This window comes from Pygocentrus nattereri, chromosome 24 (assembly GCF_015220715.1).
Source record: "Pygocentrus nattereri isolate fPygNat1 chromosome 24, fPygNat1.pri, whole genome shotgun sequence".
Lineage (NCBI taxonomy): Eukaryota > Metazoa > Chordata > Actinopteri > Characiformes > Serrasalmidae > Pygocentrus > Pygocentrus nattereri.
Genome location: NC_051234.1, coordinates 21,834,712 through 21,860,629, shown reverse-complemented (window position 1 = coordinate 21,860,629; position 25,918 = coordinate 21,834,712). Strand labels below are relative to the sequence as shown.

The following is a 25,918-nucleotide window of genomic DNA, read 5'->3' as shown; positions in this document are numbered from 1 at the left end:
TGGAAGGAGGTTTGCACTCAAAATCTCACAATACATGGCCCCATTCATTCTTTCATGTACACGGACCAGTCGTCCTGGTCCCTTTGCAGAGAAACAGCCCCAAAGCATGAAGTTGCCACCCCCATGCTTCACAGTTGGTCTGGTGTTCTTTGGATGCAACTCAACATTCACTCTCCTCCAAACACAACGAGTTGTGTTTGTACCAAACAGTTCTACTTTGGTTTCATCTGACCATATGACATTCTCCCAACACTCTTCCGGAACATCCAAATGCTCTCTAGCAAACTTCAGACGCGCCTGGATATGTACTGGCTTAAGCAGGGGGACACGTCTGGCATTGCAAGATCCTTGGCGTCGTAGTGTGTTACTGACAGTAGCCTTTGTAACGTTGATCCCAGCTTTCTGCAGGTCATTCACTAGGTCCCCCCGTGTGGTTCTGGGATTTCTGCTCACCGTTCTTGTGATCAGTTTGACCACACGGGCTGAGATCTTGCGTGGAGCCCCTGATCGAGGGAGATTAGCAGTGGTCTTGTAGGTCTTCCATTTTCTGATTATTGCTCCCACAGTAGATTTCTTCACACCAAGCTGCTTGCCTATTGCAGATTCAGGCTTCCCAGCCTGGTGCAGGTCTACAATCTTGTTTCTGGTGTCCTTCGACAGCTCTTTGGTCTTCACCATAGTGGAGTTTGGAGTGTGACTGTTTGAGGTTGTGGGCAGGTGTCTTTTATACAGATAACGAGGTCAAACAGGTGCCATTAATACAGGTAATGAGTGGAGGACAGAGCAGCCTCTTAAAGAAGAAGTTACAGGTCTGTGACAGCCAGAAATCTTGCTTGTTTGTAGGTGACCAAATACTTATTTTCCACCATTATTTGCAAATAAATTCTTTAAAAATCAGACGATGTGATTTTCTGAATTTTTTTTCCTCATTTTGTCTCTCATAGTTCAGGTCTACCTATGATGTCAATTACAGGCCTCTCTCATCTTTTTAAGTGGGAGAACTTGCACAATTGGTGACTGACTAAATGCTTTTTTCCCCACTGTATTTGTGAGTGGAAACAGTATGTGAACCTGTAGGATTAGCTTGAAGGTAAAATTAGAGTCAGGTGTTTTCATTTAATGGGATGACAATCAGGTGTGAGTGGGCACCCTGTTTTATTTATAGAGCAGGGATCTATCAAAGTCTGCTCTTCACAACACGTGTTCATGGAAGTGTATCATGGCCCGAACAAAGGAGATTTCTGAGGAACTCAGAAAAAGAGTTGTTGATGCTCATCAGGCTGGAAAAGGTTATAAAACCATCTCTAAACAGTTTGGACTCCACCAATCCACAGTCAGACAAATTGTGTACAAATGGAGAAAATTTAAGACCATTGTTTCACTCCTCAGGAGTGGTCAACCAACAAAGATCACTCAAAGAGCAAGGCATGTAATAGTCGGCGAGGTCACAAAGGACCCCAGGGTAATTTCTAAGCAACTGACACACTCTCTCACACCGGGTAGTGTTAATGTTCATGAGTCCACCATCAGGAGAACACTGGCAGAGTTGCAAGGAGAAAGCCACTGCTCTCCAAAAAGAACATTGCTGCTCATCTGCAGTTTGCTAAAGATAACGTGGACAAGCCAGAAGGCTATTGGAAGAATGTTTTGTGCACGGATGAGACCAAAATAGAACTTTTTGGTTTAAATGAAAAGCATTATGTTTGGAGAAAGGTAAACACTGCATTCCTGCATAAGAACCTCATCCCATCTGTGAAACACGATCCAGCATCTAGGCCAGGATGGCTTGCCATCATTAATGGAACAATGAATTTTGAATTATATCAGAGATTTTTAAAGAAAAATGTCAGGACATCTGTCCATGAACTGAATCTCAAGAGAAGGTGGGTCATGCAGCAAGACAACGACCCTAAGCACACAAGTCGTTCTACCAAAGAATGGTTAAAGAAGAATAAAGTTAATGTTTTGGAATGACCAAGTCAAAGTCCTGACGTTAATCCCATCGAAATGTTGTGGAAGGACCTGAAGCGAGCAGTGTATGTGATTAAACCCACCAACATCCCAGAGTTGAAGCTGTTCTATACGGAGGAATGGGCTAAAAAGCTGCTGTGCAGGACTGATGAACAGTTACTGGAAATGTTTAGGGGGGGTCACACCAGATACTGAAAGCAAAGGTTCGCATGCTTTTGCCACTCACAAATATGTAATATTGGATCATTTTCATCAATAAACAAATGACCAAGTATAATATTTTTGTGTGATTTGTTTAACTGGGTTCTCTTCATCTACTTTTAGGTCTTGTGTGAATATCTGATGATGTTTTAGGTCATATTTATGCAGAAACTTTCAAGCACCACTGTAATTATTCTTAATATTCAATAACTACAGGGACTTCAAAGAAAACTGGCTGATTAAATAAGTGTGTAATAAAACTTTGGCCATTTAAGGGGTCAATTTTAAGGTATTAATAGAGATTGGAAACAGCCATGTAAAGTGAATTATGACTGTTTTTGCTAAATGAACCCACACAAACTTTATAAGTGGAACCAATTAAAAAATTAAGAAAAATTTAGGATATAGGCCCTTTACATTTTGCTTTCATAGACAAGGGTGATACAGACTATACAGTATAAGGCACTGGCTATGCATCATTTAAAAACCTCAGTAGTAACAACTATAAAAACTACACTGAGAGTTCATAGTTAAAAATTAATAAATAAATGTAAGAACTCTCCTGCTTTGCAGGGGCAATAATGACCAACGTACAGTCATCTGCAAAAGTCTGGATGTTAAATGTAATACACACAACTTCTACAGAGAACACACTTCTGCACATTTTAATGCACAACTACTGCTCATTTGCAAACTAAACATAAATTGTGGCCTGTGCCAAAGTTAGAGTGTTTTTTCTTTATGTTAAACTTAGCAAACAAATAGAAAGTGGGCACTAAAATTTGCTAATCAATATTACATTTAAGTATGTTCTCTTTAGAGGATGTGCTAACATATTTCCATTTACAAAAATCAGCAAAAAGTCATTTGACTGTGAGAATTCAAATCATGCAAATAACTGTAATTTTGATATGTTGTTAGTGAGCTGGTTGTTAATTCTGCCATGTTCAGATTTGTATGCTTTAGTTACTGGATTGATCTAATTCTCCAACCTCTACATTTGCCTTCAAAAAGGTGAAAGTATTGCTGGCAATGCAGAATTTGATGAACTCGCTTCTCACACCAGCGTGATGAGATGTACTTACATCTGGTGCTATAAACTGTACCTGGATGTTTCAGAGTTTTTTGTTGGCTTAGAAAGGAGCAAAGTAAATTCTGATTGGTTGATGTGAACACTGGGATTTTTTAATAGATCATGTATTTGGCCAGCTTATTTTCATTTGTATTTTTGGTTTATTTATTATTGCTTTTAATATTTAAAGTAAATTTGAGTTATCTTGGGTGGGTCAGTGATGGAAGGGGATGAGCCAAAAAGGGTGAACTGAATTCGATATAAATGCAGTCAGTAGTGTGACTATGAAATTACATTTGAATAGTATAGTAAAATTGCAATAATAACTCTAGACAGAAAAATGTGAAAAGGTCAATACCCACCTGAATATTGGAGTAGCACCAACAGTAGCCTTGTCTTCACCTCTAAAACACAAACAAACACAAAACGGATTATAAATAGAGGTATTTGCTGAAATTACCCAGTTGCAATGCAAGTATTTTCAGAGATATACATCAATGTGGTCTGTTTAAGTGCAGTGTGTATGTGTGCATTTGGCCATATCTTATCCAAACTTATATGTATGTTGATGTAATGAGATTTTATTTCAAGTTATTTTTGACCATTTTCCTATTGGTCCATTCTTTAGGAAGACTTCCCATGTTGTAAAGAACAGTTGTGTTTGTGCATGATAGTGTGTGTGTGTATCTGTTTTGTCCTGACCTTCCACAGCCTTGCTTAGCGTGTATGTGAGTGTGTGGACGCTGCTGGGCAGGTTCCAGGGGTCGTGTCTGATGTGAAGCCGCAGTTTCTTCGTACAGTTCAGCGTTGGCTCGAGATCAGAGAGAAACTCTGTTCAAAAACAAACCAAATACACAAAATATTATGACCACTAACACATGGCACTGATAAACCCACACAAACCTAAACTGAACACATAATATAAACTTAAAAGGTACTTTTAAAGTATATTTTAAAGTATAGCTACTTTTCACGCTGGCTATAGGCCCTATATAAAGAATATGTGACATGGCAGAAATCATACATTTAACAGACAATTACATAGAAGCCTCACCAAACAAATATAAAATATAAAATCATCTTTCTTAGTATTTAGTGTGTCCACTCTTTGCTTTTATTACAGCTTCCATTCTTTTCAGTAGACTTGTATTCAGTTGTTCAAAGGATATTTTTAAACACCTCCAAAGTTCAATCCTAGAAGTTAGTTTCATTTTCTATTTCTCGCAATCCAAGGGGTCCCAAACACATGCAGTGATGTAGAGGTCCGGACTCTGAGAACACCAGCAGTTTCTTTGTTTGATTTCTTCTTCTGTGTCTATTTCCTTTTCTCACTGAGGGCTTCTTATCAGCTACACATCCTTTCAGACCCATAGTGTTGAGTTGTCTTCTCATAGTGGAAGGATGGCTATGGATTTCTCAGACCTGAAGCAAGAGAGGAGCTTGATTTTGTCCTCTTTCTCAAAGATGAAAGCATTCGGTTCTGATAAAGTGTATCTGATGGGGACAGTTCTGGTGGTCTACTGGGCCTGCCAAGGTTCTTAGGAGTCTCATTTTCTCTGTAGCTTTTCATCAATTTTTGAACTCCAGTGAAGGAAAGTTCTGTTTTCTCACTTACTTTCCCCTTCCTTATAGATTGCTTAACATATAATACTCAACGAATACTTAAACAGAAATACAACAATACGTGGGCATTTATATATGTAGCACATTTGGAACACATTATAATATATAAGTATTTACATATATATAATACACATGGAACCCATATGCAAAACCTATGTCTTGACAAGGTATAAAAACACACACATACACACACAAACACATAATCTCACGGTAATTTCCATTCCTTATGGCAGACAGCTTGGGTAACATGAGGGATCAACAGTTCTCACACGGATAAAAAGGTGTGACATTGCTGTGATGAGAGAGAAAGGCACACAAAGCCGCCTATCCGTTTCCTCTCCTGTTCAGGGAATGGGATGGGTTGTGATGAATAAAGCTTATATCATCAGAACGTTTGATTCATAGCTCTGATTATGTAATGATTCCTGTCATGTTTCTCTTCAGGAAGGCAATAATCCTCTACTGTAGAAAGACTTAACTCAGCAGGGGTGATGCTGCTGGAGATCCAAGCAAGTACGAAAAATGCCTTTTCTGTGAATTATTCGTGAATAGAGACGCGCCGTCCACTTTACTAGAAACCTTTGACCTCATACTCCCACTCACTAAGCTCCACCTACTTTATAGGTCCACTATATTGGTGTATAATTGCAGATTGCCCATCTGTTTCTGAGCAATCTATCACCCCCTTCTTAGATCAGTTTTGGACCACAGAACCACTTTGACTGGATCCTCTGAATTATGAGGTTGTTACAGGTTGAAATATGAATACCACTACATGCACTGCCAAAAATGAGTTAAGTTCAAGTTAACATTATAAGGTCACTGATTACATAGCTTTTCTTCAGATAATTCCACTTGAGGACAATAGACTTTACCCAACTCAAACTTCTTAATTTAGTCAAAACGTAATTTACTTATTATCTTATAGTTTTATTTAAGATTGTGAGTTTGAACCCCAGTGATGCCATAGCCATCCATAACTGGGAACCCAAGAGGAGAAAATGCCTGGTGGGATTGCCTGATGGCAGGAGCCCCCGTGTGGTGAGTAAAAAACATACATTCTATATTGTTTACCTAACTGAGATGCAGCACTCAAAATGAGAATTAGGAAAACTTTTGACTAAACTGAGCTGGGTGAACTTCAATTTTGTCAAGTTGAGTTAACTCCAGAACATTAGTAATTAAAAAATAAATAAATAAAATAATAATGCTAATATTTCTATAGTGCTTTTTTATAGTAGAGAGAGACGTGGACAGAAGAACACAAAACCAGAGGTTCACATGTAGAGACATGACAAGACTTGGCAGAGAGTTGATTCAAGGCTGTGGATAGTTATAAGCAAGAGAGAAGAGATTTGAGTTTAATATGAAATAATGCTGCATGAACGTTTTTTGTTAACCACAGGGCTTGACAGCGACAGATTTCAAAAAGCATTGATTTTTTTAATATAGAAATCCATCTTAGGCTTAGAGTTTCTAATATGAAACTTTCTTCGTCTATACTGCAGACCCTGATGTTACACAGTCTCCCTGCACTCACATACACACAGAAACACAGCACACACACCGGTGGCTCTTAAACGCAGGCGTGAAAGCGGCCCAGCATGTGTGTGTGTGTGTGTGTGGGTGTGTGTGCGTGTGTGTGTGTGGAGGGGGGATTAGGACATTTAAACAATGAGGATTACATACTAATCCATTACTCTCCTCACAGTGGAGCCACAGACTGAAGGAAGGTTATTCAGAGCCTGCAGTGGCAGCGGCACAGATTAGAGCAGTCCTGGAGATCTAACTGGACCACACACACACTTTTCCTGCTTCACATTCCACACATTCACCTCTGCCTCAGCAAACACAGCACACAATGACTACTCTTTACAACAAAAGTGGCTGTAACTGCTAATTTTACTTATTTCTCATTGAAACAAGTTGAGAAATTTTGGGGAACTTGCAGATTCTAACCGTTCAATCCATGTTTCTAAGCAGAAGACGATATTTTATTGGGATTTCAGCTAGATGAAAAGTTCACAATCTGGATTCACTGAAAGAAAAAACATTTATATTTCTGTCATGAATATGTCATTTTTTGATATCGAAACACAGAAAAATCTCAGAAGTACAGTAACAGTCGTGTTGTGGAAAGAAAAAAAAATGCTGATTTTTTCATTTTTGTTCTGACATCATAAACAGAAAACTCAAACCTGCCTACAATGAATATAAAATGAATATGAATAAATATATTCTGCATGTATGTAATAATTTAATAAAATTTACATAGTAAGGCGAAATGATCTTGACTCTACACTTTTAAGTGTTAACAACATAAGAAATGACCTTGAGCCACATCTCAAGTGAAACTACACAAGGGCAGGTAAACACCTTCATATCTGTGTGTCACGATTGGCCCCTCCCAGTCCTGTCCATGTGTTTGTGTTTTGGTTTAGTCTATGTACGTTTGTTTTGGTATCTGTAGTCCTGCCCCTTGTTTTGTAACTACGCCCCTGATTGTTTTCACCTGTCCCTCGTTTTCCCTGTATACTTAAGCCCTATGTTTGCTCCTTGTGTTTGCCGGTCTTTGTTTGATGTCTCGGCCTCCGTTTGTTGTGTTGATTCTGGTTTTTGTCATGTCTGTCCCCCGATCTGTCCGTGTTGGCTATATGAACCTGGACTGTTTTGACCACGACCCTGGATTTGCCCCTAATAAATCTCGCTTATCTCAGCACATGCGTCCGCCTCCTCGCTCCCCGTTACACTGTGTAAGACTGATTTGTTTCCACTGTATGATTCTGCTCTGAGCTTCCGCACCAAACATGTTTAACTTCTAACTGATTTCCTTTAAAGAGAAACACTCACTGTTTTCGAAAGATCTGTCTGATAGAAATGGCCTTCGATGATGTAGCAATCTAGAAATGCAGCCAGTTTAGCTTTTGGAATGCAGTTGATATAATCCAGATTCTCACGTCAAAGGAACAGGATAGGATATCTGTACAATCAAACTCATGTGTGGCAGCAGTGTGTAAATTTGAGTGTAATATTTTAACAACCTGATTTTTTGCAGTTGACTAAGTAAACATATTACCCAATATCTCCAATAATAACAACAAAAATAACAAAAATGACAATAATGCTAGTAATGCCAGTACAACAGTGGATGTACTTATTTTACACAGACATTTGTATAAATTAATGCTGCTATTACATGTAAAATTTTTGGGGGGGATTTTTTCCAACTGTCGCCATTTTTATAGATAACAGAAAGTAAAACAGTGACAGAAAGTGCATAAGCAACTCAACACTAACCTCCAATTTTTTTTATTTTTATTTTCCTACATCATTTGAACAGAGAACACTTTACATGACCAATAAAATGCTCCAAATTGACGTGGAATAAAATCACTTTACGTTAATTTACATTAAAAGTACGTTTGACTTCTCCTGTAAAGTGCCCGTTTTGGAGATGCGTTTTTGTTTTGGACGACAACGATAAAGTCTGTTAGAGATTACTGACTAACCGAACATGATTTGAGGCGAATGTGTGATGATTTAAATATACAGTTTGCACGATTATAATTGGTCCATATACTACATTAGCTTTGTAAATCCAGTGTAAAACTACAGAAGCAAACTTCAGACACTAAACATTATCGACTACATTTGGTGGTAGCACTCGATTCTTTCTGTACATTTAATTTTTTGTGTATTTTGTACTTATACTTAGCTATAAGGCTCACATGATGGACAGAGAGGCCTGAAATAAACTTAAATAACTGTTCCAGAGTAGGACGGAGAAGCTCAGCTCTCAGAGCACCCCCACTCACAGCTGGAGTAAGCTCCTTTACACAGGAAGCACAGGATTTTGCAGCACACTCTACTTCCTCAGCAGTGATCTGTTGGAGGGGGGGGCTGAATCTGGACACAGTGCAAATTTAATCAAATCAGCATAATTAGAAAGCTAAATATACGAGTTTAATGCCTTTAAAACCTACTTCATAGTAAGTTCTTGCATAAAATACAGGGATATGACAATAGATACTATAGAAACTACATTAGCCTACATTACATATAAACACTCCGAAGACACATGTAGGTTCAACAGTTGATTGGATAACAAATAAATGGCTGTATTTATGTTACAGACATTGCAACCACTAGTTTCCCTTCATTCTTCACTCAGTCGACATGCAACGAGTTTACAGCCGATGAAGTTGCTGCAGCAGTTTTGGAAATTAGTCATGAAGATTTTTATATGAAACATATGGGTACATATGTTATATGGAAGTGCCTTTAAAGGCGAATTTAAGAAGATATGCAAAAAAAAATGCCTTTTACCGCAGGGGGTTAAACTTGAAATAACCCCACTTGTCCCTCACACAAGAGAACACTCTCACACTCTCATAAACACACACTTTACGTCACAGGTATATAATGAGGTGTCTTAGTGCCAAAAGGTGGAGTGTATCAAGCTGGAAATGAGGAGAGAGCCAAAAGGTTTGACCACTGCTGAGCAATAAATTCCTGTTCCTTTTTTTCCACGTGAGAAAAGTGTAGGAGAGCGAGAAATATGGGACAATACTCAAATGAGCACATAAGCAGATCCCACGCTAACATTCCCACTCACATTCCACTCTTTTCCTGACAAAACTCAGTAAGCTGTCAAATTCACAATTCACAAAAGGCAGGCTTGCAGGACTGGCTGATGACTTCAGACAACTTTATTAAAGCAGTAAACCACATCAGACTGTGCAGTAAAGTGATTTTATACAGTTAAGAGATGACAAAATTCCCCTAACTGTGGTAGAATTACAGTAAAGCACATCCCTTAAGTGGCTTATTGTTGTAATAAAAGCATCAATCAAATACAATACATTAAATACATAATTTGTCATTAATAAACTGTTTCACCTAGCAGTGTAGGCTGCTAATTGTAGACTAGGGCTGCCAAGCAAGTGGCCAAAGGTTGGGGCATTAATACAGAATTCAGTTCTGTGCAATCAAGCAGCTTCAAACATAGTCTCACATGAGTCTTGAGAGAACATCTGGGGTCAAGCATGAGACGTTTTGGGCTAAATGTGGGTGGAAAGGTAAACATGTTAGAAAGAGAATAAACAGATCATGATATTTCTGATCCTACACCTCGGGAAGGCCCGAATTAGGGGGCAATGCTGCACTCATCAACATTGTCTGACAACAAACTTGTCGTTATGGATGTTATCTAATTTGGCATGACTCAGAGTTTCCCAAAAAACTCCAATTTAGCATGTAGATGTGTCATGATTGCAGAAAACACATCAAATACTGTGCAAATAAATATGACCTCTTGCAAGGCAAAAGCAGTTCTGTTAGCTAACCATAGCGTTCCACTAGCTAGCTTTAGGCGAGCTTGTTTTACTTTCATTATTGATTGTGCTCTGGACGTCAAAAGAGGACGGACTACAGGAATTCAGAGAAGGATTTTAGAGGTTGTGGTGGATTTCACAGCAAAATTTTACCAATTTGAGCCCAGACCTACTCCTGTTACAAGATCATGTCTAGCCCTGTGACACAATTTCAACTTCATGGGCTCAATCCATCTGGCTTTATAATATTAATTTTACCAACTTAAACAGCTCAGACAATCAAATTATACAAGCACAGCGATTTGTTTCAATGATATTAACTTTGACTCCTTAATCAGCCTATTATTCAGTTATTCATTTCAGCAGCTAATAAAAATACGCAGTTATGAGAGTGAGGAACTGAAGTGAGAGGTTAATATAAGTATAAAAAACATCATCTTTACCTTGAAGACCTCGTCCTGGAGTAAAACACTTTGTCTGTTCAAAGGCCCGAGCTACCGACGCCCCCTTCAAGAGGCCTGTGATGGAGTCCACCTGCAAAACACATTCACTTGCTGTTCAATCGTTGCTTGCTTCCAACATCCTATAAAACACATATAGCACACTTCAGGTGCCACGTATGTCTCAGCTGATCAACTACATTGTAGGAATGTGAGGAAATTATTTTTAATAGCAGTAATGAATAACTGGCTTTATAAGGCTAAATAAAAGTCTTAGAAAGGCATTATAATGTCCCTCTACATTAATGTTACTGTAACAGTTACAAAATAAAAAGGTTCTTAACAGATTAATAAATGAAGTCTCAGAACGGATTAATAAGCGCTCTAGATTTTGCAGTACCAGACTGCTCTCTGGGAGAATCAGCCACACAGTGGCCATATAATACATAAGACAGCAAAAAGGCATCATATAACACATCAATTTTGTTTGACCCACAGCAAACTCACCTGGCTGAACAGGTGCTCCAGGAAGCTGTGGAGCTTCTTCTGCTTGTCATGAGATATCCACACGCTGGCTGGCATTTCATCTCCTAACAGGGGAAAGTGGAAAAAATTTGAGGTTTTATTCAGGATAAAAAGGCAGACACTCAGGCTTTATTAGTGTAATGAAGCAGAACGGTGGTACTAGAGCACTGACACTCCGCTCTCTCAGCCTACCCCCAGTGCACCCGCTGCTTTGCAATTAGCATGTAATGGCTGTCAATTTGACATCAGGCCTGTTTGGCAGCACAGTAATTCAGACAGGTTGAATCTGCTGAAGCAGAGAGGATAATGCAGATTAAAGCTAGAAGATTTTGATAGATTTAATCACTGTTTTTAACTACAGTAGACTGCTCTTGTATTCAGTTCTGTGATGAACGATGAAATGGAAGATATCAGATGGACAGCAGCTGCGTCAGGCCCTCAGTCAGGTCATTTAATGCCCCACCGACCAGCCATCATGCCCCCCTAAAACCACTACCTTGTGATAGTAACAAGTGGCAAAAGCCAAAGTCAAGCAAACTTAATAGAGTATAAGTATATAGTTTAAGTGGAGAAACTTAACCCAATAACAGAGCTTTTGAAATACCTGTAGAGTTAGACCAATCAGATGTACTGTGACATCACAACCACAGCTTAAATGCAGTTTGGCACAATATGTAGAGCATTCAAGCCTCAAAGCAAAATAGTGGATATGCTGGTTTTCTTGTACAAAACACTGGCCTGAAACTAAATTTATAGAAAAGTGTTGGTGTCAGTCACTAAATAATTCATGCTGGTTACTGAATAATAAGTCTTACAATTAACCCCTTAAATGGCAGGGCCTGCCAGTGGGTACCAAAGTTTTATTACACACTTCTATAATCTAAGAATAAGTCAGCCAGTTTCCACTGAAGTCTTTTTAGTCAATGAATAATGAGCTTTAGTACGCAATAAGCCTGGAATTTTAAGGGGGTAACAACTGAGCAATAAGACTGCAGAATTAAGTTTGAGTTTTGCTTATTATTGCCATTTACTGCATCTTAGTCTGTACGCTCTCTTGCTTTGTTGTTCTGACTATCTTTACTGTAGCTTAGACTGAAATGTTTTGGTATTACAAACAATGTAGGTTATAACAGTGTATATCTTAGTAAGTGTGTGTGTGTGTGAGTGTGTGTAAGTTTATGTACACAGTACCTGAGTCCATCTCATCACTGTGGACGTATGAGCTGCAGTGGCTGCTGCAGATGCTGGTGAAGGAGGCTATGGAGTTTCTGTTACTGTTACAGTCACTGAAAACACATACACAAGAATACAAACATCAGCACCAGCAACACAGCACATAATAATAATAATAATACTTTTATTTTATAAAGCGCCTTTCAAGAGACCCAAGGACACTGTACAATACAAAAAAAGTAAAACAGAAATTCATTAAGATTTATAACATCCATCCATCCATCCATTTTCTAAACCGCTTCTCCGTCAGGGTCGCGGGGGGTGCCGGAGCCTATCCCAGCAGTCTTCGGGCGAGAGGCAGGATACACCCTGGACAGGTCGCCAGTCCATCACAGGGCAGACAGATTTATAACAATATATAAAATAAACTAAGAAAAAGAAAAAAAATATATGAAATAACAACAATAAAAATAAAACAATAATAAAAGACTTAGCTAAAATAAATAGAAGTTCGAGAGAAATTCTCACTCAAATGCTAGCTGGAAGAGATAGGTTTTAAGACCGGCTTTAAAACATGATAGAGATGATGATGTACGGAGCTGTAGTGGAAGCCCATTCCAGAGTTTTGGGCCAGCAACACCAAACGCTCTATCACCTAGAGTACGGAATTTTGTAGAAGGCACAATTAGGAGATGAGAGTAAGAGGAGCGTAAAGTGCGAGTTGGAACATACATCTGAAGTAGATTACCCAAATAAGTGGGGGCAAGATCATGGAGAGATTTAAAAACAGTTACCAGTATTTTATACTGTACTCTAAACTGGACTGGAAGCCAGTGGAGATCCCTCAATACTGGTGTAATATGTTCCCAAGATCTTTTATGGGTCAACACCCTAGCAGCAGAGTTTTGCACATACTGCAATCTGTTTAAAAGCCGGGTAGGGAGACCATGCAACACTGCATTACAATAGTCTAATCTAGAGGTCACGAATGCATGAGTAATGATCTCAGCAGCAGCAGAAGACAGAAATGGGCGAATTCTGGAAATGTTCTTTAAATGAAAAAAGGCTGTTTTGCAGACATTTTTTATGTGGGGTTCGAACGACAGTGTTGTGTCAAAAATTACACCCAGATTTCGAACCTGTGCAGAGGAGGAGACAACAAACCCTGGTATAGAGAAAGCAAGGTTACTGAGCTTTCTGGCAGTAGCAGGAGAGGAAATCAGTATGGCCTCAGTTTTAGTACCATTAAGGCTTAGAAAGTTTTCAACCAGCCAGGCACGTACATCAAGTAAGCAGTCACTTAGCACAGCAGGCGGACAGGTATGAGATGGTTTAGAGTAAACATAGATCTGCACATCGTCCGCAAAGCAGTGAAACTGGAGCCCATGCCTTCTAATGATGTTGCCAAGTGGAAGCATATATAAAATGAAAAGTAGAGGGCCAAGTACAGATCCCTGGGGGACACCACGGGACAGCGCACACAAATCAGACTTGTAGCCACCAATAGAAACAAACTGCTGCCTATCAGATAGGTAGGACTTAAACCAGGAAAGAGCGGTGCCACTTATACCTATAAGTGTCTCAAGCCTGGTAAGTAGCAGGTTATGGCAAACAGTATCAAACGCAGCAGTCAGGTCTAAAAGAATCAATACATTTAGCATCCCCTGGTCAGCAGCTAATAACAAATCATTCACAACTCTGAGTAGAGTCGTTTCTGTGCTATGGTTCCTCCTGAAACCAGACTGGAACACTTCGTACAAATCATTCGATTCCAGATGTTCGTGTAGCTGAGAAGCAACCGTTCGCTCTAATACTTTCACATCAGTCACTGCTAAGGAAATGTCTGCATATTTCAGTGGTTGAGAGTCATTCAGACAAGTTCGATTTGAATTTGAAATGGATTATTGCAGAAAAACTTTCTTTACAGAGGTGGCGATAGGACCCAAGGGTTACTACGTCTGGAGTACAAATATAAACATATTATTCACTATGCAAAACCTTCAGTGTCTTCTGAGTTCATATGTAATGTTGATGGTTATGTTGATGATGGTTAAATAAAGGTAAATCTGAATCTATGTTTTCTTGGAGACTATGTTGCCTTACAACACCCTGGATGTACCTCTCTCTTATGACTGTATTTGAAAAATTATGTTTTGTTAACAACACAGAAAGTTTCACTAGAAGGAAGCATTTTAAATTAGACCACTCTGAATGACTTGATCATTCTGTATGACTCTCTGTTACCGACAGTGGTTTGTTTAACCTGTATGAGCCTCTGTTAGTGACGATATTGTGTTCAACCTGTATGACTCTCTGTTACCGACAGTGGTTTGTTTAACCTGTATGACTCTCTGTTAATGACAATGTTGTGTCTAACCTGCATGACTCTCTGTTACGGATGGAGTCGTGTTTAATCTGTATGACTCTCTGTTAGTGATGGTGTTGTGTTTAACCTGTATGACTCTCTGTTAGTGATGGTGTTGTGTTTAACCTGTATGAGTCTCTGTTACTGACAGTGTTGTGTTTAACCAGCATGAGTCTCTGTTACTGACAGTGTTGTGTTTAACCAGCATGAGGCTCTGTTACTGATGGTGTCATGTTTAACCAGCATGAGGCTCTGTTACTGACAGTGTTGTGTTTAACCAGCATGAGGCTCTGTTACTGACGGTGTTGTGTTTAACCAGCATGAGGCTCTGTTACTGACAGTGTTGTGTTTAACCAGCATGAGTCTCTGTTACTGACAGTGTTGTGTTTAACCAGCATGAGGCTCTGTTACTGATGGTGTCATGTTTAACCAGCATGAGGCTCTGTTACTGACAGTGTTGTGTTTAACCAGCATGAGGCTCTGTTACTGACGGTGTTGTGTTTAACCTGTATGAGTCTCTGTTGCTGATAGTGTCGTGTCCTGAGTCCTCCTGCTCCTCTCCGGTATTGAAGCAAACTCTTCTCCGCTCGGCTTTCTCTGCATCACAATCTGCACTGATCACTCCTTCCGCCTTCAACTCAGTACTGCTGCTGGGGTGAGTGATTGAGGAAAGCAAACTGATGGAGGCCGAAAAACAGAAGAAAAAAAAACATTTGTGTGAGAATGTCATAGAGACAGAGAAATAAACAAATAAAATATGAAGAAATGAAGGGAAACATGGAGGAAAGAAGAGAGTGTGAAAAAAATAATGAAAGACAGGGAAGAAAGAGAAGAAAGAGAGAAGAGAGAGAAATGTGATAGAGACGGGAAAGAAAGACAGAGAAAAGATCAAGTGAGAGAGAATCAGAAGGTTAGAGAGAGAGTGAGAGAGAGAAAGAGAGAGAGAGAGAGAGAGAGAGAGAGAGAGAGAAACATACATAGAAACAGAGAGAGGCATGAAGGAAAGAAGAAAGAGTGAAAAATGAATAGTGATGAAGAAAGAAAGAAAGAAAGAAAGAAAAACAGCAAAGGAAAGAGAAAGAAAGAAAGAAAGAAAGAAAGAAAGAAAGGGGGATGAGAGAAAACAAACAATGACAGCAAGAGAGAGTGGAAGACAAAAGAAAAAACGAGAGAGAGAGGGAAAAACAGAGTGAGAAAGACAGAGAAAGAAAGAGAAGAGGGCGAATGAGAAAATTAGAGTGAGAGCAGGACAGAGAGACAGAGAGAGATAGAGAAATAGCTAGAGAGGAAGAAAGTATATGAGAAAGAGAGAACATTGCCATGTAAATACTGTCATTGCATCAGAATCACTGTCTTTAATGACATTAACAGATATTAAAGTCACTCTGTCAGCAGCATCAGCAGCAGCATCTCCATCAGCATAAACAGGCCATTCCACCTCCTCCACCTCACTCTCTGTAAACTCAGGCACTCTATAAAAGCCATGTTTCTGGTCTCTCTGCTGTTTGTGGAATACAGGCTGGTGCTCTAATGTCATCAAGATGTGTGTATGTAGCCGAACACACGCCAAACAAAACCAGAACATGTTTATGTTTGGCTTCCGGACCGATTTCAGAGGGCTGGAGGTCTTCAAAATATTAATAACTTCAAACACACACCAGCAGCTGAGTCAACAATCACAAAACTCAACCCCTCTCGCTGAGAAACTTTTTCACAAGGCTTCCGAGTATGAAGACCACTAACAAGCGGGCATTTTTTTCTATTGCAGGAACACATGGGGGCATTTAAGTTGTGTTTTCAATGACTCAACATGTCTGTCCCGTGAGCGCATTCGTCCACACACGCACTAGGATGTCACATCTTGTTTGCCTTTTTCACCTCTAATTGTTTTTGCATGCTTTTTCCATTGTGTAATGCTTCAAACTCCCACATCAACTGCAACTAAGTCCATATGGGGGGTAAACAGAAAGCTCATGCATTTGTAATCATGCTCAAGACAGATGACAAACTGCACCACCCTCGTTCAACTACTACGCCTTGCCTTGCCCAAAAAATTTCTCTAGCCTTCCCACTTCTTGTTCTTGACCTGTAGCGCCAGAGTAACTATAAACAGCAGCCATCTACCACCAAGGGGAAAAGCCCATCCTGTACTGTCATTGGCTCAGGCCCATATTTGGTATTTTCTTGTATTTTATTTTTTCACTTGAAGCCCAGCTGTAATATTTGTGCAGGTTTATGTAATTCATTTTTACATGACTACCTCTCTTTATCTATCTAGAGCTAGAGAAGATTATCTCCTCTGCAAATTGCACAACCTGCACACTCGATGCAATTCCCTTAAAATTACTCAAAGAAGGACTGCCAGTTATTATAAACCCTCTTTTAACTATAGTAAACTTGTCCCTTAGTCTGGGTTATGTACCCAAAGCTTTTAAACTTGCAGTTATCAAACCTCTGATCAAGAAACCAAATCTTGATCTTAGCGTATTGTCAAATTATAGACCTATTTCAAGCTTACCATTTATATCTTAGAAAAAGCTGTGGCCCAACAACTTAGTTCATATCTACATAAGAACCATATATATGAAAAATTCCCATCTGGATTCAGGTCACGTCACAGCACTGAGACAGCTCTAGTCAAGATAACTAATGATCTTCCTCTTGCCTCTGATCAAGGCTACATATCCCTGTTAGTGCTACTTGACCTCAGCGCAGCTTTCGATACAATTGACCACAATATTCTCCTAGAAAGGTTAGAAAACATGGTTGGAATCACTGGGACAGCCCTATCGTGGTTCAAATCTTACCTAACAGAATATTGTCAGTTCATCACTTCAGTCCACCTACCTTGGACTAGCTGCCCACCCTACACTGATATTTTCATAGACTCCTAGCTATTACTACTACTAATACTACTACTATTAATACTAGTAGTAGAATCACTTGTAGGTAGTTTGACCAGAGGAGGATGGGTCGCCCCTGGTGAGCCTGGTTCCTCCCAAGGTTTCTTCCTCAGCTCTGAGGGAGTTTTTCCTTGCCACTGTCGCACCTGGCTTGATCACCTGGGGGGTTTAACATTCTTGCTAAAACTTTGTCTTTACTGGAATTCTGTGAAGCTGCTTTGTAACAACATCCGTTATAAAAAGTGCTATACAAATAAATTTGATTTGATTTGATCCAGGCTGACTTTGTTACAGTGCCATTAAGGCCGATGTAAAAGACCTCTGTTCTGATTAGCTGCCCTGTTTTGTTTAATTGCTTTCCCACATCTTCCACTCCAATAACTGCTGCAGATTGTCTACAAGAACTAAATTCAGGGGTGTTAAGCATAAAGGCCATGGAGGGTTGTTAACCAGCCCATCAGATGAATCCATGTTCTAAATTACAATCACCTTGTGGACCATGAATGGAGGTAGGCAATAACTCAACTTCAGGGGGAGGACCATGCCCGAAACTCCTGCTCCTTCCAATCAAACACCCTTTAAATTCTCTACCACCCATTTACTGTAACTGAGTTTTCATAATCCCCACCACCACCCATTTCCTCTGTTCCTCAAGCACTACTTCGTCAGAAAAGTGAAGTAAAGGTGTTTCTGAGGAATGTACAATATAATGCCTCATGCACACTGTCCTGATCATCCGGAGGATGGTGTAAGTACATGACCAACATGCTACATATAGCGGGGTACAAAAGTCTGAGAGCACTAGTGAAAATGCTTCTATTCTGCATTCCTTTCTAGCTTAAATTTTGCGGGATCTATAAACAGAAATACAATCCCAATTCCAATGAAGTTGGGATGTTGTGTAAAACATTAATAAAAACAGAATACGATGATTTGCAAATCCTTTTCAACCTATATTCAATTGAATACACTACAAAGTCAAGATATTTAATGTTCAAACGGATAAACTTTATTGTTTTTTGCAAATATTTACTTATTTTGAATTTGGTGCCTGCAACACATTCCAAAGAAGCCCCATCCTTGCTTGTGAACGACTGAGCCTTTCAGGGATGCTCCCTTTATACCCAATCATGACACTCACCTGTTTCCAATTAACCTGTTCACCTGTGGAATGTTCCAAACAGGTGTTTTTTGAGCATTCCTCAACTTTCCCTGTCTTTTGTTGCCCCTGTCCCAACTTCTTTGGAATGTGTTGCAGGCATCAAATTCAAAATGAGTAAATATTTGCAAAAAACAATAAAGTTTATCCATTTGAACATTAAATATCTTGTCTTTGTAGTGTATTCAATTGAATATAGGTTGAAAAGGGTTTGCAAATCATCGTATTCTGTTTTCATTTATGTTTTACACAACGTCCCAACTTCATTGGAATTGGGGTTGTAGAATACAGCTTACAAAACCATGCATCAGTGTACAATCAGCTATGTAGAATGAGCCCTTCATATCTACATAAGGAATGGGTCCTCTTCCAACAGAGGCTGGCATTTTGTGCCACCATGTTTCTACAATAGCCCAGAACAGACAAATCAAGCACTGGTTACAGAGAGCATCTTTTGTGTTTCATATTGAAACAGCTTGAATGTGGTAGCGCTGTAGCACCGGTTCGAAGACACAGAAAGAAGAATTAGTGATTGCTAACATTTAGTGTTGTGAGAAGTTTGAGAACCCACATTTTGACAAATGGAGGTCCATTCTTATTATATAACTCAAGAAAAAGCAAGAGAGGTGAAGCCTTACCATCAAAAAAGCAAAAACCTGACTGTAGGATCTACTACACACTTGCACAGGGAGGGGTGATGGAGGGTATTCGATTGGTTGCAGTCTGCAACCTCACTGCTAGATGCCATGAAGTCTTACATACTGCATCTTTAATCCAAAGTTTTTCATTACAAATTATATTATCAGCATACCAATTTGAATGAAATAGTAGAATCTTTGAATTTTTACATGAATTTCAGAATTACTTTATCATTTAAAATTGTTCTTTTCTTGAAACTTTACAAGCCTCTAAACACACACACACACACACACACATTTTCTAAGCCGCTTCTCCCTCTGGGTCGTGGGGGGGGGGTGCTGGAGCCTATCCCAGCTGTCATTGGGTGGAAGGCAGGATACACCCTGGACAAGTCACCAGTCCATCACAGGGCAAACAGACAAGACACACACACTCACACCAAGGGGCAATGTAGCATGTCCAATCGGCCTAACTGCATGTCTTTGGACTGTGGGAGGAAACCGGAGAACCCCCAGGAAACCCACACAGACACAGGGGGAACATGAAAACTCCACACAGAGAGGACCCCGGTTGCCCAGCCATGGAATCGAACCCAGGCCCTCCTCGCTGTGAGGCGACAGCTCTACCCACCGCGCAGCTGTGCCGCCCCAAGCTTCTAAACCTTTCTTTTATTTATTTTCAGCTTTAAGTGAAAAAATACCAGATTTTCAGTGTGGTCTCAGACATTTGGACCCCACTGCACACGCGACAGGCAACAATGAAATGAGATTGCATTAAAGTAAAGGTCTTTGCATCACTAGCTCAATTTATTGGTCCAGTTCATTTAGATGTCAAGAAATGAATTTGCATATAACTGATGACTGTATGAAACATTTTATTTGCCCCCTGTTCCATTTTCCAAACTTTTCAACTTTCAGTGTAACGCAGAATATCAGTTCTCATGTTGAAATGTCCTTAATAACTCTCCAATTCACAGGACATAGTGAGATTTTCAAAACGCCATTCATTTGTGAGATAGAGAAAAGCCTATTCCCTATTTATAAATGTTGCCAACTACAAAATTATGAAACTTCCTGTCTATAAATGTGTTCATGTTTGTGACATCACAATCATAATAATTTCAAAACAGGCTGCTTTTGCATATGGACTATATGGACTGGAGAATGAATGATATGCTTTGAAACTTTACTTAGTACAAACTGTTATTTCAAAAAAGTAAGAAAAAAATCAGCCTTCCATGATACAAGCTCTGTATGAAGAAAGTGTGCCCAGTCTGGGGCTGGAGGGCATGAAAAGCAGGAAGAATGGAATAAAAATGAGGGGATTTGAGCTTCTCCTCCAGAAAAGCCCAGCGCACGGCCGTCCACACACTGCTGACCCCAATCTCACACATCCAGAGGGATTTATACTGACCTATATGCTGCTACAGACTACAGACTTCTTATTGGTGTTTTGGTCTACAACAAAAATAATTCATTTTAATAGTGCAAAGATATCAGTAACAGCTTATTTTGCTGGTCACCTGTAGCTTATATTCAAACGCTGAAACTACTTAATGAAACTGAACCATGTTAGGACTAGCACCAGCAGTAGTGTAAAGGACAGTTTAAAGTTTAGGCTTTTAAGGTTGAGGTTAGGTTTAGATGTTAGAGTAGTTTTACCAGAGGGGGTCTGGTGATGGGATTTCTATGTGATTTGACTGACTGATCTGTATGAGATAAAGAATTAGTAATATTTACCTCAAACAGCCCAGATTGAAACAGAATAGCGCAGATATTTATGTCAGCATTAGGCTACAGGCACCACATTTCCAAACAATAAAATAATGTCCAGCTAAATGGCAAATATGGTGCCAAAAAAAAACAAAAAAACAAAAAAGCATAATCATAGTGTACAGGAGGAAATACACACTGCATTGTTGTGGAGTTCTGAACTTAAGAATTAACAAATTGGGTCAAATCAAGGTCCATTTTAGCAGTTAGCCTCACTTTAAGTCGAAAAACACATAAACAAAGCTGAATGTCAGTTATAAAAAGTGTGACCATAATATCTGTATGAGACTGGCAAAATAATTCATTGATGAGCAGAGGAGCCGAACAACCTAAGAGAAAAATGTTTTAAAACAAAAACCCAACTAGAATAAAATGTATACTGAAAACAAATGTACTGAACAGATTTGAGCTGGGGAAACAAACTGCAGCTAGTTGCTTGACAGGATGCATTTTTGAGTGAGCAGGAGAAAATCTTGGCATGTGTTCGGGGACATGAGGGGAGCTGTTCACGTCAGCTGTGTGCTCTCTGTCCCGCAAAAGAGACAAAAGTTCAAATGTCTCTGCTTTTAAAACATAGGCCTGCAGGAATTCTCAGAGAGCGCTTATAAAACCAGCACTCAGCTTTCTGAACCTGGGACACGCTCTCCTGAGCAAAAAGGGTCAGGCACACCTCTCTGAAACAAACAAGACTTCCATTTGTCCTCCCAAAGCAGCGATGTGCTAGATATTTTTACAACAGGCCATCCTCATCATTAATTGACACAGTCCTTAATAGACTAAATTAAACACAATGTTTTTATATATAAATGTCTGTGTGTGAATTATATGTATATAACATAGAATATAATATATGTATATAATATACATATGGATTATATGTATATAAACCCTTTTATGGTGTAAAATTGTTTGTCTTTAACTTTTAAAACTAAAATTGTTTGTTATATCCTACTTTTCCAGCATAAATCGTTCCACAAAAGTAGAATAGTTTCTTGTAAAATGTCAGCATTGGACTTTTAATGAGGCTTAAGTCGCTTCTCATTCACCAGTTTCATGTTAGAATTTTCCCATTCCACCTTAAATGGAGCCTCAGGCATCAGAATGTAACTGCTGCACCATTAAGGCACTAATTAACTTCAGCATTTCAGACCATTTATTGTTTAAACTGTGTTAGAACGATCAGAGCTTTATTTTACTGCAACGCAGGATTATTTTATGGTTACCTAAAATCAAATCTTGCTATAAGGCCGCATGTTGCCGATCCCTGAGCTGACTATATCTAGACTAACTTAGTAAGTTTTCCAACTAACACCAAAATTTAAATAGATATAAATTGATAAATATAAAAATATGCCTTGTCAAATCCTACAGTGGTGCCATAGTGGTCTCTAACATGATGTTTTCCAGTTAGAATAGAGAAAAGAGTCTTTTGATTATGCATTTTGAAGGTGGGGTGAACTTTTAAAAGAAGGAAAGGAAGGCAAACAGCTAATGTTACTGTCAGGAAGCTGAATGTCAGCTTTGTATTTCCTTGCCTCTGCACTGGTGACTGCGGTGGGGTGATTCCCAATAGTTGCATGATGTACTTGTGTAATGCAAGCTGGGTATTGTAGTAGGAGAACATTGTTGGACAAAGACACAATAAAGGAAACAAAATCCAGAATTCTGTCAAACCCATGCAGATGAAGGACGTAAGTCTGCACCATGGAATATTACAAAGATGAGAAGTAACACATTAAATGCTAGTTGTTGACCTTTTAAAGGTGTGTGCAAAGCTGTCAGGATAAATTGCACGAGCATTGGCTTCCATAACTTGCTTTAACCCTTTATGATTGCTACTTGCCAGGCCACCATTGTAAATAAGAATCTGTCCTCGATGGCCTGCCTGGTTAAAATAAATGTCAGTTAAAAACAAATGAATAAAAATGAAATCAACAATATTTAACACTTTTAGGGTCTTATCATTCATTAATTGCATATAAAATAATTCATAAATTATTCTTAAATTACAGAAATGAGGAACGAAAGCCTGGACCTGTTCCTTCTTGTAGAGTTTTCTTTCTGGAGATGCCACGTTCTGTTAGAAAAGTGAGAAATTATTCATCCACTGCTAAGAAACCAACGTGCACAATTTGCAGGTAGGAGATTGAGGAACTAAAGTGTGGACCTATGTTCAGACTTTAGGGTTAAGGGGTTAATTCAGCGCATGAATATACACAAATAAAGTGCTCCAGAGCAAGCAACCCCATCAGTGTCTCCATTATTAGGCCACTGCTCTGAAGTCAGAAGGTCATTACCAGCCATTCTCCTATCTGGAGCTGTGAGGGAGGTTGTTAGCCATTCTAACCAGTACAATCTGAGAGCAGAAGCAGCTAATTGGCACTGACAAGCAGCAGACAGCAGTGTCACCTATGCAACGGACAAAGACATGCTGTAATTGTCATTTTTGCAAATGTACAGACATGGTGAACTTTCACAATGACATTTTAAGACTTCTGCAGCACTATGGAATGTTTCTTAACAAGAAAAGGACAGAAGTAGAGAAGGAAGGAAAGAGAGAGAGGGGGCTGAGGTTTCACTAAGGTCTGTCTTGATAGAAAATAGCTGTGGGCTATAATTTAGTTTGCTCTGAGTGACATTTACAGTTGAACCCTATTCAAATCTTCACCTGTTTTCTTCTGCCCTTCCGTGTGGAAACACAAGGCCTGACCTTAGAGTGTCCAATTTCCTGGCAAGTGTTAATGCATTCTCAAACAATGAAGCTGTCAATGGCAAATGCACTCCCAACATGCCAGACACCAGACTCATGAACTGTGCAGTTCATTTAGTCAAAATGATACTGTAAATGTGAATTCCACTTTTTTTTTTGTTGAGAACTTCTGCATAACTCAGCGGTCGAAATACAAACAAAGCCATTCAGAGTTGACTCGGTAAGAGTATTTCACATCAAACCACTCTGAATGATATTTTTTGAAAAATGTAGAACTTTCCCTTTTATAGTATCATTTATTGGCAGAAATTGTGGGAAAAAAATGGACTTTTACATTATGAAATAGATTCAGTTCTAAAACTGAATTAGCTGAGGTACATTTGAAGTCACTGTAAAAGATGAAAACATCAACATACATACATCATTTAAACTATCCATGTTCCATGCACAAAAGTTCCCTTTTTAGAAAAACTGGAGCAAAGCTGGACAGGTTTTGGCAAATATTCCATTCAACATAACAAACTTCTATTGAAATTTAGATTTGCTACATAACATTGAGTTTCCAGTTTGCTGTGTTGTAGTAGCTAATGAAAATTAGTGACAATGCCACAGACTGTGCTACTGTTAGCTTGATTACACAGTCAAAAAAACATACCCAATCTGTCCTACCAAAACAAAAAACTTTGTATTGAGTTATATGCTACAACTGTTTATTTGGTTGAATTTGCTTTGAACCTGAAAGCTTTATTAACCAGTACAAGTTTATTTTTAAAAAAAAGTATAACTTTTGACCATTGTGTTGCTAGGCAACCACAACCCATTGTTAAAAAAACTATATGGTTTTGCTTCTCACTGTGCCTAATAACATTCCTCAACTGGTAAAATCACTGTAATGCATGGCTTCTGGTGGCTTATGAGCCAGCACCCACGTTATGCCAAAACAGCAAAGAATTTACTTCCGGGTGGGAACAACTGGATTTTGTACTGATACTGTGAGTTATTTACTCTAAAATTCTGGAAAACAGAATGTTCACATATGCTGGTTCTGGCGAGGATAAACATACCAGCATCCAAAAGTTTGGTTTTCTGTGGTGGGCTTTGTTACTTTTTCTAGTAGGGAAGACCTGAACCAAATTTGAACCAACAAACTTAAGGTTCTAATTATAGTTCATTCCCACTAGTGTCTAATTTGGCTAGTTAGCTTACTTTCTGTGTCAAATCAAACAACGCATACTTATTTCTTTGTGAAAAAAGTGTTAAAATATGAACAAACACACCTGCTCTATGTATGGTAGCGTAAAGGCTATTAATGTTAGCTTATGTCACCTGAGCTACTCTAAAATGTAATAATAACCCAATAATCTGAAAATAGTGATGGCCCCATTGAAATATCATTCTCATTTACATTCTGATTCTGCTTAGTAACCTGAAAGATGAAATAATTCACAAAATTTTGACTGACAAAAGGATCCTTTACTGAGATTAATAACATTAACAGCAGCTTTACCAACTTTTGATAGCTAGAAAACTAGAAACCTTTTAAAAAACAGCCTCAAACACAAGATTTTACCATTATTGTGATTGGTTTGTCTGTTATGTTTGTATTACTGCTACTTAAAATGAGCAGCTTCTAATGCTTACTGGATGGGAGATATCTATCCAGACGTATGGCCAACCCTTATGTTTACAAAGATCCTGATTTGGTCTGTTGCTTTACTTGAAAACCAACAGAAGTCTAAAATTCACAATACACTGTAAAGGGAAAAGTACTTTGACGGGACAAAGACAAACAAACACAAATATTATAATGTTTGCAGTTGTCTTTATAATGTTCAGAAAAAGAACTTACAAGTAAAATGAACTACAGTGAATGAGACAAGAACATTCTAAACTGGTATGGTTTGTCCTGTCTGTGTACTCTGGTCTTCAGTCAGAATTGGAATATATGAGCACCTTTCTGATGGAACTTGAAAAATGCTGAAAATGATTAAACTTGAGCAGAAGAAAGAGAAAAAGCAAAGACAAACTTTCC

At 38.9% G+C, this 25,918-nt stretch overlaps 1 protein-coding gene across 2 annotated transcripts in view; it reads right to left on the bottom strand.

Annotated features, from left to right (window-relative positions):
• The window catches only part of prex2 (phosphatidylinositol-3,4,5-trisphosphate-dependent Rac exchange factor 2), a 240,000-nt gene that overhangs the window by 66,541 nt on the left and 147,541 nt on the right, over positions 1–25,918 (bottom strand). For both annotated transcript variants that reach the window (XM_037534146.1, XM_037534147.1), the window contains exons 26-31: positions 15,210–15,380; positions 12,357–12,451; positions 11,148–11,230; positions 10,644–10,734; positions 3,947–4,075; positions 3,607–3,648 (exon numbers count right to left, since the gene is read on the bottom strand). In XM_037534146.1, the coding sequence (XP_037390043.1) occupies positions 3,607–3,648; positions 3,947–4,075; positions 10,644–10,734; positions 11,148–11,230; positions 12,357–12,451; positions 15,210–15,380 (611 nt within the window). The remainder of the gene's footprint in view (positions 1–3,606; positions 3,649–3,946; positions 4,076–10,643; positions 10,735–11,147; positions 11,231–12,356; positions 12,452–15,209; positions 15,381–25,918) is intronic.